This window comes from Anas acuta, chromosome 4 (assembly GCF_963932015.1).
Source record: "Anas acuta chromosome 4, bAnaAcu1.1, whole genome shotgun sequence".
NCBI lineage: Eukaryota > Metazoa > Chordata > Aves > Anseriformes > Anatidae > Anas > Anas acuta.
In genome coordinates, this window is record NC_088982.1 from 11,253,991 (window position 1) to 11,273,853 (window position 19,863).

The 19,863-nt window shown below is 37.4% G+C and overlaps 1 protein-coding gene across 5 annotated transcripts in view; it reads left to right on the forward strand.

The window, feature by feature from the left end:
* AFAP1 (actin filament associated protein 1) overlaps window positions 1-19,034 on the forward strand; it is a 115,807-nt gene extending 96,773 nt beyond the window's left edge. Inside the window, exons 10-19 of one of the 5 annotated variants that reach the window (XM_068679844.1) lie at window positions 271-416; window positions 4,041-4,158; window positions 5,713-5,970; window positions 7,481-7,595; window positions 9,381-9,545; window positions 10,137-10,327; window positions 11,006-11,167; window positions 12,910-12,972; window positions 13,066-13,116; window positions 15,675-19,034. In XM_068679844.1, the coding sequence (XP_068535945.1) occupies window positions 271-416; window positions 4,041-4,158; window positions 5,713-5,970; window positions 7,481-7,595; window positions 9,381-9,545; window positions 10,137-10,327; window positions 11,006-11,167; window positions 12,910-12,972; window positions 13,066-13,071 (1,224 nt within the window). In that variant the 3' untranslated portion in view covers window positions 13,072-13,116; window positions 15,675-19,034. Of the gene's footprint in view, window positions 1-270; window positions 417-4,040; window positions 4,159-5,712; window positions 5,971-7,480; window positions 7,596-9,380; window positions 9,546-10,136; window positions 10,328-11,005; window positions 11,168-12,909; window positions 13,117-15,674 lie in introns of all 5 variants that reach the window. The other 4 variants (XM_068679843.1, XM_068679845.1, XM_068679846.1 and 1 more) reach the window with 4 other exon arrangements.
* Window positions 19,035-19,863: the final 829 nt, after the last annotated feature.

The window sequence follows — 19,863 nt, forward strand, 5'->3', positions numbered from 1 at the left end:
TTATTTTTTCTTCATTTATGGAGATTGCCCACTTCATATTACGTCATAACTGATGAGCACATGGCTTACTTAAAGTGCACTTCTAGCAAAGCAGATTTAGTGAGAAATCCTGGGTTTCCTAAATTCAGCAGAAGAAAGCCAGAGCTTCTCATATAATATGGTAGCAATTTGTCAGCCAAGAAGAATGCAACATTTTGAAATAATTCTGTGACAACCCCAATTTAGTGGCTGACTAAAGACCTTATGTATGCTTTTGCCCTCTCCTTGCAGGCATCTTCCTCTGAAGACATGGGCAGATGGATAGGGATGTTGCTGGCAGAAACAGGATCTTCAACAGACCCTGGAGCTCTGCACTATGACTACATCGATGTGGAAATGACGGCAAGCGTCATCCAGGCTGCAAAACAGACCTTCTGGTGAGAGGCATTCAGCTGCCCGCGTGTTTTCAGTACTGTGAGAATTTATATCTCCACGTTAACTCTGGTGCCAACAGAGCTTATCAAATCTCCCCAGCCCTTTACCAGATTTTGAAATCCTTAAGTGTCTCAGCATCACAGCATGATAGATGTGTTTAAGATTATCCTGTTGGCATCCTGCTAAAGTTCTGTAAAAACGTGGACACAATCCAACTTTACTCAAATCTTGACTCTTTTTTTTTTCCCAGTAAGTCTCCTTACTAAATGCTGTATTTTAATATTTTATTTTGGTTGAAGTCCTGGAGCTATCACTAGAAGAGGATAAATGCTGAAAAGTAAATAATTATGCATCCATGCAGTTTAAAATTATTTACTTCTTGGCTATATTAATATTTGTATCTGAACGGAACCACTAAAAATGTGCAGCAAATTTACATCTTGAGTAGTCACCTTCTCCATGTTTCCTTCTTAAGTTCTTTTCTCATTAATTAAAAACTTAATCAAGCTCCAGTTCAATTTATTTCTAGTTTTTAATTTAGGAGGTGGAAATTGGGTAGGAGTCTTGGGTACAGCACAGAAATTATGTTTAAAATGCAAATCAGTCCAATGAATTCCCCATCACCAATCCTGTGTTGAAAAAAGTAATGCATACTTAGCATATAGAGTGATTTACATGTTCAAAGTAAATTAATTAATTAATTCTGGCATTAAAGCAATCTCTGGTGGGATGAGACTGTCATTTTTCCTTGGCTAGATAAGATTGTTTAGAAATGGGAATGAAGGAACAATTGGGACACACAACATCTCCTGCTACAGATGTACTCCGCAGTTTGCAGGGGTCACAGGAGGGGTTGCCTGGCAAGACAGTTTGCAGAGGCGTCATCCCTCATCTCTGCCAAATGAGACTTCCTTCAAATTCCACAAATATGGAATTCGCATGACAATACATTAGAGAATCACACCCCATCTGCCTGTCATAACTTTAAACAGAATGAATATGAAAAAAAAAAGGCAAAAGCTTCAGAGTTTTCCTAAAGAAGGCTCTTCTTCCATTAGCTATGTGTTAAAAGAGCTTTTAGCAAAGGAAAATGCACAGTTTCATTCAGGATCTAGCTTGAACTTCTTTTGATAGGAAATGACTCAATGTTACCACAATCGCAGTTTTGAAAAAAAAAAAAACACACAACAAAACAAACAAACAAACAAAAAAAAACAGATAATTTTGATAGAATCAAAATGCACTTCACTTATAGACTTATATTACATATTTGAAGTTAATAGGGTTCAAAAAGTTTACCCTGTGTTGACATGTATTTTTGCTTCAGTCAGCATCTCACAATAACCACATTTAAGAAAGAAACAGAATGGAAACCTTTTCCCCTTGAATACTGCTTGGCTTTCCTTTTCTGAACAAATGTGATATTAATTGGAGCCAAGTGAAAAAACATACGCAACTAGACCACATGTTAGAAAGGAATGTCAAACAACTTGCAAAATAGCAGAATTCCCCTATTAAGAATTAGTTAAAATTCATTGGGTGTCTTAAAAAGACTGTAAGAGCTTGTCAATAAGCAAGTAGGGTAGCCATCTGCTGATTTTCAACTACTAGAAAATAAGGAGAAACGACAATGATGCTTGTGTAAACAAAATATTATTGCCGCCCTTTATAGGACAAATATCAATATTCCAAATTAACAACAGTTATCATTACAGCATTGGTTATCATTCAGCCACTTCGATTTATTAGTTATTCTTTTCCTGAGACTGTTACTGTGCCAAGTGATTGGCTCTGCATTAATAATCCCATCAATTTCCTGTATGTAAATCATTAGGCATCTAGGAAAGGCTGAATAAAAGTTGTTTCCAATTACTTTTTTCCATTGGCTTTCCCATCTAGCAGTTTCAGAATACAATTATTTTACACGGATGCCTCTGTAAACTGGTTTGGAGAGGCTTAGTGAAATAATGCTTATGAAGTGTTTGCAGATACTTATATAAATGTTAGTTTACTGTGGTGGTGGAAACAGTTACTGCAGGTGCATCAGATGTTATTAATGAACATCCCATTTTTCAGACTTGGCTATTATGCTTTACTCTCAATGAAGCTACTTAAATAAATAAATAAATAAATAAAGCTACTATAACAGCTCCAAATGCAGTCCTTTAGACTAACCAGAAACACTTGAGTAATGTTCTTCATTAAGAGGAGCAATAAACAAATGCAGCCCTTTAATAATCTCTAATGAAGTATGAGCTATGATAAACATTTTTATCATGGCATTTATCTTAGGCTCTTTACTGTTTGTTTGTTTTAACAAGAAAAGCTTCTAGCTAATGATTATTCCACCCATGCACTGCCTGTGCGTTCACTGGGGCTGTGGCAGACCTAAAAGGCTCACACTCAACCAGACAGGTTCATCCCTCCAGTGAACCTGGCTCTCCCATGGCTCAGGTGAGCCATAGCTGGATGAGGTCTGTCTCCCTCTGAATAACAAATTCAGTGAACTATTTTTATTCCAAAGCCAAAAGAAAGCAACTGTTGAAACCACAGAACTTTTGAGCTCCAGCCAGCACTACAGAAGACCCTCTCAGGTTTAGTAGGGCTTTTGTCATATTTTATGAATATCACCACAGAGCCTGAATAGTCCCATTGTTTGAGATGGAAAGCTTTGTTTTCCTGTTCACATATACCCGAATCTGTAGGAATTATTTGGGATCTCATTTGATACCTCATTCAATTTCAGAGGTTGCTAGAAAGGAAAACTACCTCTTGAGGTCGTTATTACTATTGGGTCTGATTCTGTCAGTCCGTGTATTGTTAGATCTTTGCTCCCAACACAAAGCCCGCTGTAGGCTGTGATATTCTTCAGAATTCCAGTAACACAAGCTACAAGGTAGATTTTGGAAAGAGAAAACAAAATGAAAAATATATATGCCTTTTGAAGCATTCAGAAGGTTCACGTCCACTGTGTGAAACATAGTAATAATGAGAATATGGAGTATTTGCGTGCACAGTTACCCAGACAGAGAGCTGGGAAGCATAGTGCCATTGTGCAAACTCTACCTAGCCAAAAGTTCTGACGTGGACATGAAAAATCCCCAGAATTTGGGGAATAAATTATCCTGCAAATTTTGATGGATGTGTTGACTCAAATTTTATCCAAGTTCCACTTCTTTTTTCAATTTTTTTTGCTGGATGTAATTATTGTTTCTCCAGATTCCAAGTTCTCATCCCCCCAGACATGCGTGCACTCAGAAACACCTGCTTCTCCCCCATGCAGACAACAAGGGAACATTTATGTGACACTGGCAAGCTGGTTTATAACATAGATCAGCAGGTTCCCATGTAAACATGCCACTGAGCAGTTACAGCTGTTGCCATCCTGGCTTTCACACAGCCTTATCCCTGCTGTAAGAATACAATACAGAAACATATGGTGTAATATTGGCTGCTAGCAGTAACATGTGAGTAGCAAAGGGAAAACTGTCCTCAGCTTTCCTGCAGAAGGAGAGAAGATATGTGCTTCCAGACTACAAAATCAGATACAGGGAACATACCACTGAATCATCATTTAGACTCAGTTCAAGTGCTGTTTTTTATTATTTTTATTTTGCCTTTTTCAGTTTTATGAACAGGCGAGTTATATCCACAAATCCGTACCGGGGAAGCACTGCCAATGGCTACGCATGTCCGAGTGGAATGGCACTTCATTATGATGATGTTCCTTGCATAAATGGATCGGTAAGAATTGAATTTACACAGAACAAATGGTTTGCATGTGTTGAATGCATGGACATCTGAAAATTATATTATCTAAAAAGGCCCACTGGGCAGTTTCCAAATGAAGTCCTATTTTTTTGACTGGGGACTGCAAACTTCCCTCACACCTATAGGGTATTAGGGGCGTGGGACATATTGCTTACATTAACCTGCATGTGAGCCAACGTGCATTTAGAAAGCAGTTGCCTGTTGATGACTTGTTGCCAAGTCCTTGAATATGATACTGTCTTAAGGCGGTATTTTTCAATCACACTAGACCTGTCAAAATTGAGTACTCGGTTGCACTGGGCACTTGTTGGTCTCAATTGAAAAACAAACAAACAAAAAACAGAACACTTTTCCGTCCCTGGGGCTTCGTTCCTCATGAGAGCAGGTACTGCAGATCCCAAAGGAGAGTCAAAGGGTTCACTTCCATCCTCCTAACTTGCAGAGCTAATCATAGGCAGCTGTGTAATAGCATTTAACACATAATGGATATTAACCCAAAGTAATATGTGGTCCTCAAGAAAATTTATAGGTGAGATATGGAAGCCCGTAAGTTGGGCTCTTCATAAGGGCCCCCACTAAGTCTGTGCTCAGAATTCATTGCTTCAAAGTGCTAAGTGGACTGCAAGTACAGGCCTCCATCATGTCTTAGTAATGTCAGAAAGTAGGAAAAAAACACTGTTTGGAACTGCATGCAACAGCATGGGGGGTGAGTAGTCTCTGTGTGTAGCTCTTGGATGTGCTTAAGCCTTTGTATGAGTAGCATACTGCTACAGCCAGGATGGATTAAGGAAGGATATTTGGCAACCAGGCCTTTGGTTTCTTTTAAGATTGATTGAATGAATCACTGGAGTATTGTTGTTGAGCTTTCCATTTTTCTGAAGAAAAAATAAAAAAAGGAAATGGCCTGTAGCTATTTTAGATAGTTAGCTCAGAATAATAATCCTCCAGCAAAGAAAATGTAATACTAACATTCCAGCAGCTGGTATTCACTGGAAAGACATAAAGCCTGAAGAAGGAAAAAACAACAACAACAACAACAACAACAACAAAAACACAAACAAACAACAAACAAACACAAACAACAAACAAACAAAAAACACTCAGTTTCAGCTAGCTGTTAGGCATTATATGCATTATTACTTTTAACACTTTATGTACCAGATGTAATCCCACAACTTCATCTGCACAGCCCGTGGGTATCCCTTGTTAACACATTCTCCTTGTGCCCTCTCAATGTTAGAGCTAAACACTGATGGTACAATCTGTGAACAGGGAAAGTAATAGGATAGCACTGGCTTGCTCATTCTATTTGGAATGCAAAGGCTATAAACCATGTAATGCAATGCTTCCTTTCCACACTGTTTCTTCTCCCACCTTACTAAGTAGTTAGCTTCAAGTCTGAGCAATAAGCATATGCTTGCTAAATGCAGAGGGCTTGCTATGGTCAAAAATCTTACTAATGTTTTAATTTCATTTAGGTTCTGCATGGTGTATTGTTTACTAACTGCCAAAGTGTGTGTGTTGCAGTGGGAACCAGAAGATGGCTTTCCTTCTTCCCGTAGCAGGAACATTGGAGAAGAAATGCTTTATGATAATGCAGGCCTGTACGATAACTTGCCGTCTCCAAAAATCTTTGCACGCTATCCGCCAGCTGACAGAAAAACCAATAGGTTATCTACTGACAAACTCTCCTCTAACCATTACAAACACCCTGTCTCATCCAATCTGTCTTCTGCTCAGTCTGTCACTAATACCTCTGCTGTGGGGAGGGGATCGGTCTCACAGGTACTGTACTATTTAATACTTGACAAAATGTTTTGGGTTTTTTTGGCTGCTCTGTTTATCTGATTGTTTTCTTAAGGATGTTGGGATACTTCACCCAATCTGAGCACTGAAGTGCTTGAGGTTTAGTCATAAGTTACTGCCCATAAAACAGTTTTGCTAAGTTGTAAATTCTGCTGTGGAAGTATTATCTCCTCGTGGCACATGGGGAAGGCCTTCCTCACAAGCTCTTGACAATTTACAGATTGCAGATAATACAAAAAAAAAAAAAACACACACACAAAAAAAAAAAACACATTTTTTTCTTCTAAACTTAATCTGAATTCATATCAAGCCACTTTCTATCTCCTTAGGCAAGGAATAATGACTAGGAAAGAAAAAAAAAAGTGATATAGGGCTTGGTTGTGACAGTCTCCAAAAGCTGGTCATAAGCCTGTCAAAGTATCACGGAGCTGTGTGACTTTCAATCTAATCTGAAACAGAACAGTTGGATAAGAGTTACTTCCCTTGCAAAAGGTACCTCTTGCATTATGTGTTAACTTAAACCCTACAAAAACCTCATATTCAAATATTAGCATTCAGCGAAGCTGCATAATCAAAGATGGGGGCTTCTGCAATAAATTTCGCTGATCCTACTCTGCTGCAGCAGGCTTCTCATTGCACTCTCAGTTCAGTCCTCAAAAGCTTTTAGAAGCAAGTGAAAATATCGTGGCACAGGTGTGCCTCATGCCTGTCTAACACATTCCAGACGGAAACACCAGGAGTAAGCAGAACAGCATTTCTTCTCCCAGGCTTCAGTCCATACTGCTCCCCTTGGATGTAAAACATACTTTTCCTGGTAATCTTATAGAATCATAGAATTATTAAGGTTGGAAAAGACCTCCAAGATGATCTGGACCTGTCTGGCCATTATGAGGGTTTGTCTTTTTTAAAGAAAGAAAGCTTTTAACTAGCAGCTAAAGGTTGATGCATTAACTCCTAATATTTTAAAATGTGCAATAACTGTATCATTGGAAAAATAATAAATCCATGTACCACAGTGATGGAAAGACCATATAGTAAATAAGGAAGTGTCAAATTTCTGTGTGGCAAACCATGTTGGGTCTTTCTGTATGCGATTAACTTTGAATAACCTGTGTTTCATGAAACTTTACTGTGTGAAATTATGATTTAAAACTCTTCTGCCTCACAATGATTTAGTACAGTAAATGCCAGAGTTTTGAATAATTTGGAAACCAGGATATCACTAGAGATGGGGTGTTCATCCACTCAGTATCCTGTGATTCCCAGTGTTTTCACTTCTGGTATCCTGCTGAGCAGGCAGCTTTCAGAGACAAAATTCCTGAAGGATGCGCCGTCTCCAGTTGGATCAATGTAGTCTATTAAGGTTCTTTGAGCAAGCAACTGTTTTATTTTTTTTTTTTTGTCAAGGTTTGCCCTTGATGAAAGGTTAACTGCAATGCTAGTGGCACAGGAATAGCCAGAGCCCATTTGTACTTTTGTTTTCAAACAGTTTAAAGGCAAGAAACCTCCTGCGACTGCCAATGGGATCACGGGAAAAGTGAGAACATTAAACAACCAACCGAAGAAACCTGAGTCAGTGTCCTGTGTGAAGCGCACAGCGTCCAGTAAGTATATCTCCTCACTGGTGCCACCGTGAATGCAGTCATGAGGATACCCAAGGCAGCTGTCTTCTTGGCAAATGATAAAGAACCAATATGGTGTTTTTTTTTTTTCAGTCTGAGAGACTAGGCAGGAGATGTCTACCAAGGTTTTGAATAGGAGATAGCATGTACATTGGTGACTCAATGTTACTCTAGCCATGCCTTGAGATAAAAGGTTGTGATGTGCAGAATGATAAATATGAAATGTGGCCCTGTGGCTGCCAAAAGTCATGAGAGCAGAAGGAAAAAAATAATCCGTAATGATTCTTCATTTGAGGCAGAGGGTGATGAGAAGCTAGGAAATATGTTAGAACATTATATTGTTCATAAGCAGATTTACTCTTATCTTTAATGAAAAAGAAAAAGGTACAACAAAATAATGAAGATAACTATAAAGCTCAAAAGCTTCCTTAGATGAGATTTCAATCCATAAACAGCAAATTCAGAATGTGGATTCTTCTGGGCAGGTAGATTGCCTGTAGGTAATATGAAAATATGCTTCCTGAGATGCTCAGTAAAGGAATTTTATAGAAAGAAAGGAATTTATGAGGAGAAACTTGTCTAATTTCCAATACTATAATTTTTAGCAATTAAAAACAAGCCTAACAAGGATAGTTTTCCTTAAAGAAGAAGGGACAAGAAAAGAGTTATAATTTTTAAGATATAGATTCCAAAATTTGGCTTCTGCTAATGAAGGAATGAACATGGCTTTTTCAGCCCATGGAAATTTTTTAAGAAGTCGTGGATTTAACTGGAACATGGGAAAGTTGGGTTAGACTTTAGGAAAAAGAAAAAAAAAAAAGTGTCATTCTAACTGCACAGGTCAATTTGTACTGGAATAGGTTGTTGTAGTAAAGGCATCTCAGATGCTAAAGACCAATTAAAACTGGTTAGACAACTGTTGGTCAGGAATGGGTTAGGTGAAGTTGACTGCCTTCAAATATGCAGACTAACTGATCTGTGTGGTGACCTATTTCCTTTGAGTCTACAGTTGGAGCACAGGTATAGAAGTGGCTGTGAAATAAATTAGAACACATATATGTGAGCCAGGAAAAGAAAGCATTTGTATGGAAAATTATAAAATCAAATAAAATAAAGAAGAAAGAAAGCTCTAAAGTAACATTGTGTTCTGTTCAGTCAGATGAGAAAAGGTGTGTGTTGTAGGTACTTGAAATAGAAATGGAAGATAGGTAAAAAAGGCAACCAAGAAGTTTTTCCTTTGACCACTTTCAATTAAAAGTCAAGGCTTCAGAGATAAAGAGAAGCCTCCTTTTCTTTCTCTGAACTACAGAGAATGGCAAGGCCATTAAAAAAAAAAAAAAAAAAAAAAAAAACGATGTGGTATTTCTCATCTTTCACATAGAAACCTAGAGAACTAACTATGTGTCCCATAGCATTTCTGTAGCTGTACTTCAGAGCTCATTAGGAATCACAGACCTTCAGAAAAAGCCAGTGGAAGAGTGGCATTAAACCAGTTTCATGAAGTGCTTCTTGTGATGTTCAGACTTAGGGCACAGTTTGGGGTTTTACTGTTAATTTAAGCAAGTCACTGAGGCAGTGGACTGCCTGAACAGCTGAGGAAGCATCTGTACAAAAACATCTATGGTACAAAAGCCTGATTAACCCAAAGTTAAATTGAGAAAACTAAAGGTTTTTTGTGTGACCCATTTTAAACTGTGATCAAAATTTGAACGGGAGCAGGCAGGAACCAACTGGATCAAATAAATTACTGCCATTTAATATGTACAGATGCAGAGCAGTACAAATATGGCAAGAATCGTGTGGAGGCAGATGCAAAAAAGTTACAGAGCAAAGAGGAGGAACTACTAAAGAAGAAGGAAGCACTGCGGAATAGGCTGGCCCAGCTCCGAAAAGAAAGAAAAGATCTACGCGCTGCCATTGAAGTCAATGCTGGTATGAGGTGCTTTATTGTGCTGAATCCTGCCCACAGTATGCTTAATTTCCCAGCCTTGCATTGTGTGATGAAGGTGTGGCACTACATGAGGTTTGGCCTTGATGTTAAACTATACTCTGTAATGTCTATATTTGTTTGGCTTTGATGTTAAACTATACTCTGTAATATCTATATTTGCTTTTTATACATATATACATACATAATGTATGTATATTTGTGCATTTATATGAATTGACGTGTATATATATACATATATATGTATACCTGTGAGCTAACAGTGATGGGGACTTAAGCAGAACAGAGGAATAATTTTATTGTGACTAGCTAATTATATTTTCATGACATGGGAGAATAACAAAACAAATATTGTTTTGCAACTAGATTAGAAATCTTGGGAAGCAACCTGAAAGAAAGCATTTGGTTTCTGTTACTAGATTTTTACATGGAAAAATGCTTTTTGCAAAATATGCACCATTTCTGTAAAGTCATTGATTTTTTGAACTCTTGTTCTTTACTTTGTTAAAAAGAAAATAATTTTTGAAAGTGTCAGTTTAAGCTCATTGTTGACATAACATTTCTGTGGATGACAGGCAGGAAGACCCAAGTAATTCTTGAAGACAAGTTAAAGAAGCTGGAAGAGGAATGTAAAGCAAAGGAGGCTGAGCGTGTAAACCTGGAGCTAGAACTCACTGAGGTGAAAGAGAGCCTTAAGAAAGCCTTGGCTGGTGGCATCACACTGGGCTTAGCTATTGAGCCCAAGTCAGGAACATCAAGCCCACAGGTATGCTAATCCACTGGATATGCAAACCCCAGTACCGTGGCTTAGAACGGCTCCAGTAAAATGGATGTGAAATGAGAGTTTTCGTGTAGAGAGAAGTGTACTTTCTAGAGCAATGGGAGCAGGAAAACATGGGAATCACAGGTAGTATGTATGTAGTATGTGTGTAGCTATTATTTGTGTTATGATAAGGCACAAAAATTGATTCCTCATTGTCCTCAGTAGTTTGCAAGAGCATAAACTGAGACATTGCTCCATCCCAAGGAAAGTTTTAAATACACCAAATCATCATGCAGTGGCTGAGACCTGCTTGTTTTGGTCCCACTGTCACCCTTTGCAATGGCTACATCTCACACATTCTTGATGGAGCGTGGCAACCTTGCTCATGCTATGGAGCTGTGCCAGAAGCAGCGGGGTAGCTGTATTAGAGGTATCTAAGAGAGATGTCAGTTCCTCCCTATGACCCATTGTTACTTTATGACAGAAAATGAACTTTAATTTTCATCACAGAACACAGAATTTGTATTTTTTTATTTGTTCTAGCCCCATTTTCATTTATTCAACGTTATCATGAGTATGATTTCCTTAAAAATAGTTTCTGGATTTCTAAGTCTAGATGAATAATACTGCCTCTGTGATTATTTGGAGGAAACTCAAGGTAGGGTTTTCACTCTTTATTAGTCTCCAATTTTCAAGCATCGAACTTTGGAAAACTCTCCAATCTCCAGTTGTGATACCAGTGATACCGAGTGCTCAATACCTGTGAACAGTGCAGCAGCTCTGAAGCGACCTCCTTCATCAAATAATTCTCCATGTCGAGGTCATGTACTTCGAAAAGCAAAGGTGAGAAGATGTGTAGCTTTCTTTCTCTGTCCTTCTTACTTACAGAGGTAGAGAGAGGGAAAGATAGGTTCCTTCTGCTTCTGTTGGTAAAATTTAGGTTTAAGAAGAGACTGTACAATATCTAGATTATCTGTATTACTTTATAAATACTGCATGCTTGCCCTCCAAGTCAGGGTTGGTTTCAGGGAATTGTTTGTGGAAGAATTGATAAGTACTTTGACAGACAGATCTAGTTCTAATTCCCTCTCTTTCCCTGTTTTTCTCTGCTCCTTTATAAATCTAATTTGCAAGGTAAGTGGTCTGTGGTGTAGACAGTCCATCCAAAATCCACTAAGTTATACTAACCAGTATAGCTGAAAAGTTATAATAAGTGTTCTGATGCAACACATTTTCAGGTTTGGTATTTGCCAGCTGACACAGAACAGAATGGTTCTGCATTACAGTTATTGAAAGTGCATTACGCAATTTAACTACTCTTAATGTACATTTCAAGTAGAAATTAATTTAATGTAATCTCACAAGACAGGCTGAAATTTGCATTCGTGTTGTATTGTTACAAGTTTTTTTTCCATTTTTGTGCTTTACGTTCAATGAGATTTGCATGACCGTTCTAGTGGGCTAAATCTGCCAGCAACATAAGCACATGGGCAGCATATAACCAAGGGTGACAGTAATAGCACTGCCCCGAGCTGTTGTTGATTTAGTAATTCACTGCTAATTGTAATTATAAACAATAATAATCTTAGACATCTGTCTTCTTAGTAGACCCTTTCTGTTCTCAAAATAATAAAATACTCTGCAAAATAGGGATTTTTTAAGTAACTTTCCTTAAAAGCCGTTACAGTCTTCATTGATAACACACATTTACAGTGATAAATGTGTCAGGCCTGGCACCTAAATGTCCTAGATTATAAAACATCATCAGCTCACCAAATGATTTGATTTTATGACACATCCCAGTTTCTCCCTGTGTCTCTCCCAGTCCCCATTAAGCTCCCTACATTGCCCAAGCCATGAATTAACTCTCGTGCTGTACCTTAAGTGAGCACTTTCTCACCCACGTTCCTCCCTCTTTTCCATGGTCATCAATGGCCTTTTCTGTCATTTAAGTCAGATAACAATAATTAAACTGGGAGTAATTAGTTTCAGTTCTATTTAACTTTGAAGTTTGATGTTTCTGTTTCAAACCTGAAGAAGGATTCAGGTACTCTAAAGTATGCCAATTATACTATAATTTGTCCCATACAGGTATTATCTCTAACAACACATTTTGTCTTAGATTTGCATGTTAGCTCAGCATTACTGGTAAAATATGGTCTAGCAGTTAGAGCACAGTCCTGACAAAAGGGAGCATGGATTTGTTTCAGACATGCTACAGACTAGACAGGCACATTTAATCGTTAGAGCTGAAGAAACCTGGGCACTATAAAAACCTGAAAAATTTTGATGTAAAGAATACCTTCCAGATGTAGTTAATTTTTGTGTGCAACTTGCACCACAGAGGATGGTGCATCCTGCTGTGCTGTTTGATATCGCTACACTTCGGATGGCACGATATTTTGGTCAAGTCCTTTTGTAGAGGAATCTTGCATATAAAATCAGGCTAATCTGAAAGGCTATGGAGCTAATAAGTGTATTTCCTACCCTGGGAAAAATAACTCAAAGTATCCAATTCAGCTTTAACAGCTTTTTCCTAAAAACCTCATGCACTAAATATTAACGGTGAAATTTTGCTGAATTAGACGGTGCAACCCAAGCTGTGCTCAGCCCATTCGCAAGGAGCAGCAGCCAAATCCTGCCATCAGGTATGCATCTGCAGCACACCCGCCCTTCAGTGGGAGTTAAATGTGCATATGCGAGGGTGGAATTTGGCTCTCAATTCTTTTGGCCTTTTGCAGTTATGAGTGAGCCCAGGCCTTATAGATGTGGCTAAACAAAGGGAGTCACACGTGAGTATCCCAGAGCAGAACTTACTTGGCTCTTGGTGCATGAATGTCAGTGCAATGTGTGGGAGTGAAACGGATTTCATGTCCGTGCTAATGCTTGTGTGTTCAGCAACTGGCAAATCGCCCACTGTTATGGTTGTATAAGCATTCAAAACGCCTTTTTTTTTCCTCCTTTTCCTCTCCACTATGCATTTCAATGCACCGAATGCCTCCCTTCTCACTCCACCCTTGCACCCAGGATGCTGAGCTTGTCACCAGCCACCCTTTTGTTTGCAGCCACCCTCCTGGCACTGTTGTGCTCAGCAGCCCAGAGCACTGCGCTCTTCTCTGCTGGGGCAGCTGCTGCTGCTGCAGAATGTGTGCACTGTCCAGCCTGCTGTGTTAGAGCTGTGTGGCAGAATGCTGCCCCCAGGGGGGTGTTCTACTCCAGCAGAAATCTCTCCAGATGCATCACCATGAGAGGGAAATATAGAGGGAAATAAGACAGATCTAGGGATAAATCTGAACGCAGCAACAAGGTGGTTGAGTACTTAGACAAACACTGTACATATGTATGCATACAGTTATCTGGATTTTTTTTAAACTTTCCTCATTGTAACATCTGTTTTGTTGTTGTTGTTGTTTTTGTTTTAAGAATGTATATTTTTCAGCAGTCAGAATGATTTTTTAACTGATTTCAATAATCTACTGTACTGGCAATGGGGACTCTAACTAAAATGTAGAAAGTCACAATTTGCATTAGCATTGTGAGTAAAGTAAAATACTCCCAATATCATTGCTGTGCAAGAATAAAGTGATTATTTAAGTGTGTTTCATAGGTCAAGTGACTTTCTAAAATCAAATTTTTATGTGTAGCAAGGAGACTGCAGTGATTGCTTCTAATTTGTTTTCAAACTGTTGTATTGGTGAAGGTCAGCAGCTTACATTTTGCTCATGTTTGGGGCTTGGAGAAGAAAATGAGCACTCCTGGTTTCCCAGCTCTCACTCAGTTTGTCAGTGTTGACTTAAACATTCTTTCATTGACTTGAACCATGCTGGAGCAATGGAAACAAAGGAGATGTTCCTTCAGCACCTGCAGAAGAAACTGCTGCTTTCAAGGCTTATTTAACACATATTTAAAAAAAAATAAAAATTATCTTCCCAGTTGCTCAGACAAGGACTTCCTTTAGAGGTTTGGCAGCATAAACTTAGGGAATATATATTTAGCATCCTTTTTCAAAGTAATCTAGAGTTCACCAATCCTGTGTTTTAAGTTTAGGTTTACCGTAATTTAAAGTGTTAACTGAAAAGTGAAAATGCATTATATCTTAATAAATGGAAAGAAAAAAAAAAAAACAAACAAGATTTTAAAAAATACTAACCTATTCTATACCTTCTTTATTATTATTTTTTTTTCCTCTTATGTTGCTAAAACCAACGACTGTGATTTTAGTAGTGCTTTACTATAGTTGAAGAGGTGTCATGGTCATGCAGCTGTTCAGCCAAACTAATGCTTTTACTGCTTTCAGCAGCAGAAACCGATATTTACATACATAAGTAACAGTTTTCAGCTAGAGCTCTTAAATAGCATGAAATGAATGTTAAACTCAGGAATTCAGCTTGGGAGCCAACTTAACAGGCTTCCTGCAGAGTATCTCTGCAGAGTCGATGGGTGGGAGAGGAATTTGTAGACCCCGGTTCCTGGCTAGGAACAGCTGTGCAATTGCTCCACAGAGATTACTTCAGCAAGAGGCCAGCTCCTTTGGCACTTCATTATTTCCTGATCTCTGTACGGATGTGTTTAAGGGAGCTGGTACATCATGCATGTCCTAGGCTTGGCCCACCCTTCTTCACATCTTCTCTTCTGATGTAATATTAGGAAGTACTGTAGATATACCCAAGTCAATAGCAACAAGTTTCCTTAGATGAGGTGTTTAGCTATAGCAAACTCATTGCGACTTTTCACTTCTGTGGCAGAAGAAATGGCAATCATGATACCTTTATCTGAAATACATGGGTGAAAGCATCATAGATCACATGCGTTGCTGTGGATGGTAGGTGTCCTTATCTGCAGTTAAGAGGCAGAGAAACTGAGGGATGTAAAAGTAAAGGGATTTCTTAAATTTAATGAGCAATAGGTCAACTTGGATTCTGTACATGGGAAACGAAGACAGTGTTAACTAACTTTACACTGCCTGTAAGCTTCTTTTTTTATCCATAATGTGTGCTTACCAAGAATTTTACAGTAAAAAATGGAAGCGTACGTAAGACTAAAATGACTTGGTGTCAGCTATGAGATATTGAGTGCTTACTTCTCTCTCACATAGGTAACTTAGAAAGCCCTAGAAAGTACTAGAAAAAAGTTGCCATATGTAGTCGCAGAGGGGTGGAGGCTGTGCACAGACCATATCAGGACATACTTGTTAACATTCCCTAACTAATCTGTGGGCAGATGGCTGGATCCAGTAGTCAGTGGAAATACTGTTACTGACCTCAGCTGGTTTTGGCTTAGCAGATCTGATGACATCAGTGAAATGTCTTGATTTCTCTAACATTTCCATATCTTTCTTTCCCCCTTCCAGGAATGGGAGATGAAAAATGGAACATAAGTATAGCAAAACCACTCACTTTCCATAAAGGCCTTACCTATTATGGACCAAGACATAGGCTGCAAAAGACTCATCTAAAAAGTGGTATCAAGTGATACACCATAAGAGGTTTTTATAATTCTGTTAAGTTAACGGTAGCTTGGCGCTAATTTGCCTGTATTCCCTCTACTGTATTGCTATGTAACTATGTGTGCCCCTTTTTATTACCTGTAACTCTTTATTTCCAACTTCATTGGTAACGAAAATGAAAATCAAAAAGCAAACCAACCATAGTACTTAAAAAGAGGCATATAGTTGCAATTGAAAGTTTACTTTGCTGAAACAGTATAGAGCAGCAATGTTAATTACATTGCATCAGATGACCTGAACAGCTCTGAAGATAAATGCGTTCTTTAAGAATGATGTGAAATCATTTCAGGTATGTGCTCTTGCAGGTAATACTGCCTTGAAGAACTCTGCTTGCCACAGAAGTTGCTGAGCCAAGGTTTGCTCATTAGCAGTCACACTGCTGTCCATGTGGCAAAAGAAAACTGAAGAAATGTGTTCACAGGGTCATTCATGACCTTCTTGAACCGAGAAGTCAGGAGCTCTTCATTACCACTGGCCTCAGTGGCAGTGCGAAACAGTGGAATGACACAACTTAGCTGTAAAGAGTTCTCTGATACTTTTTAAGACAGTCACTTTTGTCATTGGGAGATAAAAAGCTGCCATGCTTTGAAGAAAAAAAAAAAAAAAAAAAGCATTTTAGTACATTCTCTTTATTCCGAAGCACCAGTCATTTTCAAAGGTCATGTTGTCAAGCAATGATTTGTTCCTGACTTTTTAAAATGGCAAACAGGTATTTTTAGATATTGCTTCTTTTCTATACTTTTTGAAAAAGAAAAATGATTGAAATTAATCAACAGATAATGGCAACTCAGAATAGCTTATGTGGTCAGTTTTGTTTTGTTTTTTAAATAATATACTATTGTTAAACTTGAGTTATAGAACACTGCTGTACTTAGTTTCCTTCGTCTTTTCAGACCTCAGCTATTATTTTTGAGGAAGATGAGACTGAAAGGATGATAATTTTAAGGCTCTTTTTATAAATCTTTTTACAAGGAATTGGGGATTTTTTCAGACAGGAGTCCATTTCTGTTTACTAGGAAATTGTGTCTTGCATTTTAGTCTGTAAAATTGTAGATACCTGTTCTTCTTTGTCTCTATCTATGTCACTCCTGCAAAGTTATGTGCAGTAAAATGCCAGCTGAAGTCCTTCAAAATCTCAAGATTGGCTTAAAAAAATCAGGAGAGAGAAAAAAATACATAAGTTCTTTTAATTTAATTGGGTTCTTTTAATTTATTCTTTTTTTTTTTTTTTTTTTTTTAAAGCCTTTGGAGAGCTTTCAATCACATTCTCATGATTTTTCTCCTCAACTATGAGGATTAGAAAATTAATTAAAAAAATTAAAATACTACTCATATTTTAAGATAATCAGAGATGTTAGTGCTGGAATCTGTACTTAAGACTTGCAAGCAAAACCACAGAAGCTGGCAACACAGTAGTTATCAGGGATCAAATCCTGTTACAGTCCAGAGGTCTCGTTAAGGACACCAAAGGACTTCCTGAAGGAACTGTTAGGATTGGCAAGCCCAGAGTCCCAGCACAGAGCTAGCAGAAAGACCCAGCACTTAGCAGCTCCCCCAGATCAGGTGTATGCCAAGTGGTTTTGAAAAGCATGTCCATAATGGTGCACACAGAAGTGAAGTGCTAAATCCTGTTCCCAAATGTGCCAGGCATCACATTGACCCTTAGCAGAGGAGAAATGGGGTCCTAGATTGGAAAAGGCTCTTTGCTTCCTGGGACTGTGCATTGTACGAAGTGCCACAGAAATGCAATACTATAGGGAAGCAAGTGTCAGTGTGTTTTTCATCAAAAACAGGATTTTTTTTTATATATTATTTTCAGTCATCTGCTTACTTATTACTGTAGGCGGAGGGCACATTCTATGCTGTATGACTATGGACTAAACATTACCAAGTTCCCACAAACAATAGCAGAAACAAATTTGAAGCAAAAGTAAGTTCATTTAGGCTTTTTATTTCAAATTAAGTTATTTATTTGTATATTTCAATAAATATTTAATTTATATCTGTACATATTTATGATGCAAATTAGGCTTCTAGTAAACATTTGCAAGGATGTAACGGTTGCCATTAAGAAGTGGTCCCACATAAAGTAATGCAGAGTAATCAAAAGCCAAATTCCTTTGAGTCAGACTTATTTACCTAATATTAGTATTGTATCTTCCATCCCCTTTTGCCCATCCTCCTGCAGAGGCTCCTTAAAGCCACTTCCCCACCCTGTACTGTATAATTGCGTGTCTCTAATGGTAACATTGCAATTAGCCTTTAGTGACATGTCTATTCTTTGTAATGGCCAATGTTTTCAAAGGAGGAAACAAATAAATAAAAATCCACTAGAAATAATATCTCAATGGACCACATTCAGTGCTGTGAAATGTTCCATTTTTTTTTAAAAGTACTGTTGCTGTGCAATTTTTATAAAAAGCAACAGAGCTTGTATTTTCAATGTTTTCAGGATTTCAGGGTCACCAGGCAGTCAGTAATAGAGCAGTATGACTTTTTTAAAATGAAATTTATTGTATTTTAAACCATTGCATTTCTGTCTTTTGAGAAAATGTTACACTTCTGCTTCCTCAACAAACTCCTGTTACTATACCAGGTGCTTTTTTTATTTTTTTTTAATGGGTGATGCTTTTTTAAAAAACAGATCATAATCTTAGGGGATTAAATTTTTTTTTAAACGAGATGATTGTGGCAATTTGAATTTTTAAATGGAGAATACTTAATTTAGTATCTTATTTTTTTCATTTATGACACTTTCAAACTAATTGGCCCATGCTGTATGTTGTAAGATAATGTTCTCATATTAAGAATGTAATTATTTCCTTATTGTATTTTTTAAAAAACAAAATCATATTTAAAAATTTCTGTGAAAAAAGCATGAAAGAAACATTTAAAAAGTTTTTGTTTTATTTTTGTTATTGGATTGCCCATTATAATTGACTGTAAATATATTCTTTCTACTGTATTTCTCAATGTATTTAATATTTTTGGCACACATTCATGGAAACTTCTGTAAAAAAAAAAGTCCAAAACAGACCCACCTATAAATGTGTGTCTTAGTAGCTTCAACTAACTTTATGCCTTTCTAGTTTATTCTTCAGGAAGTCTTGCAGAGTGTGAAAAAAGACTGGCACCTGGTAGGTGCGACAGATACAAGACCATTATTAATAAAGTTACCTGTCATAAATAAAAGAAGTATTTGCATTGTTGTTTCCTGTTATTTAAAAATAGAAAAAAAAAATAAAAAAGTATTTAAAAGTGTATATAGTATATAAAGTATATATATTTCTTTATGTCACTTTTTTTTTGTATCACATTAAAATGTGCATTTTTTCTTCAACTTGAATACACTATATGTAAAAGAGAGCCCAGCAATGGAAAACAGCAGTTCAGTGCATTTAGCACTCAAAGCAGAAGGCACTGCTTATCTAGTGTCACTATTTGCTTAGATGTCAAACCAATTAATAAATAACATAGTGTACATTTTTATGTACAGTGATAAAAATTACCCCAGAGAAATTAAAGTAGATCAAAATCAGACTGCACTAATTATCAGGCAAGATAACTGTGATTATAGCAATTCCTTGTAGATGACTGAAAGAAGAGATTGCATAATGATGTGCCATAAGTATTCCTTGTTGCTTTCTCTAGATTTAGCTCTCACCACCACCACCACACTAAAGTTATTACTGAATGTCAAGATTAAGTAGAAAATACATTTCATCTTACTAAATTCATGGAAGCAGCCTAATTGGTTTCCTTTCTGTACTCACAATCTCCTTGATCTTAGGAGAAAAAGATGGCCAGCATATGTAAAACATGTCATTGTGATATAACTAATAAGAATTGTGTCACAAGTAGACACAGCTTTTTGTCTACTCAATCAAGGCTTGTAACATTTCACTACTATTGCAGTGCTTTAATGCTAGATTCTTTATCACCCCTGTGACCTTTTCTAAAAAAAAAAAAAAAAAAAAAAAAAGTCTGAAAGTTGAGAAGTTGAGAATAATCAGGCATCCCTTTTACACTGGGA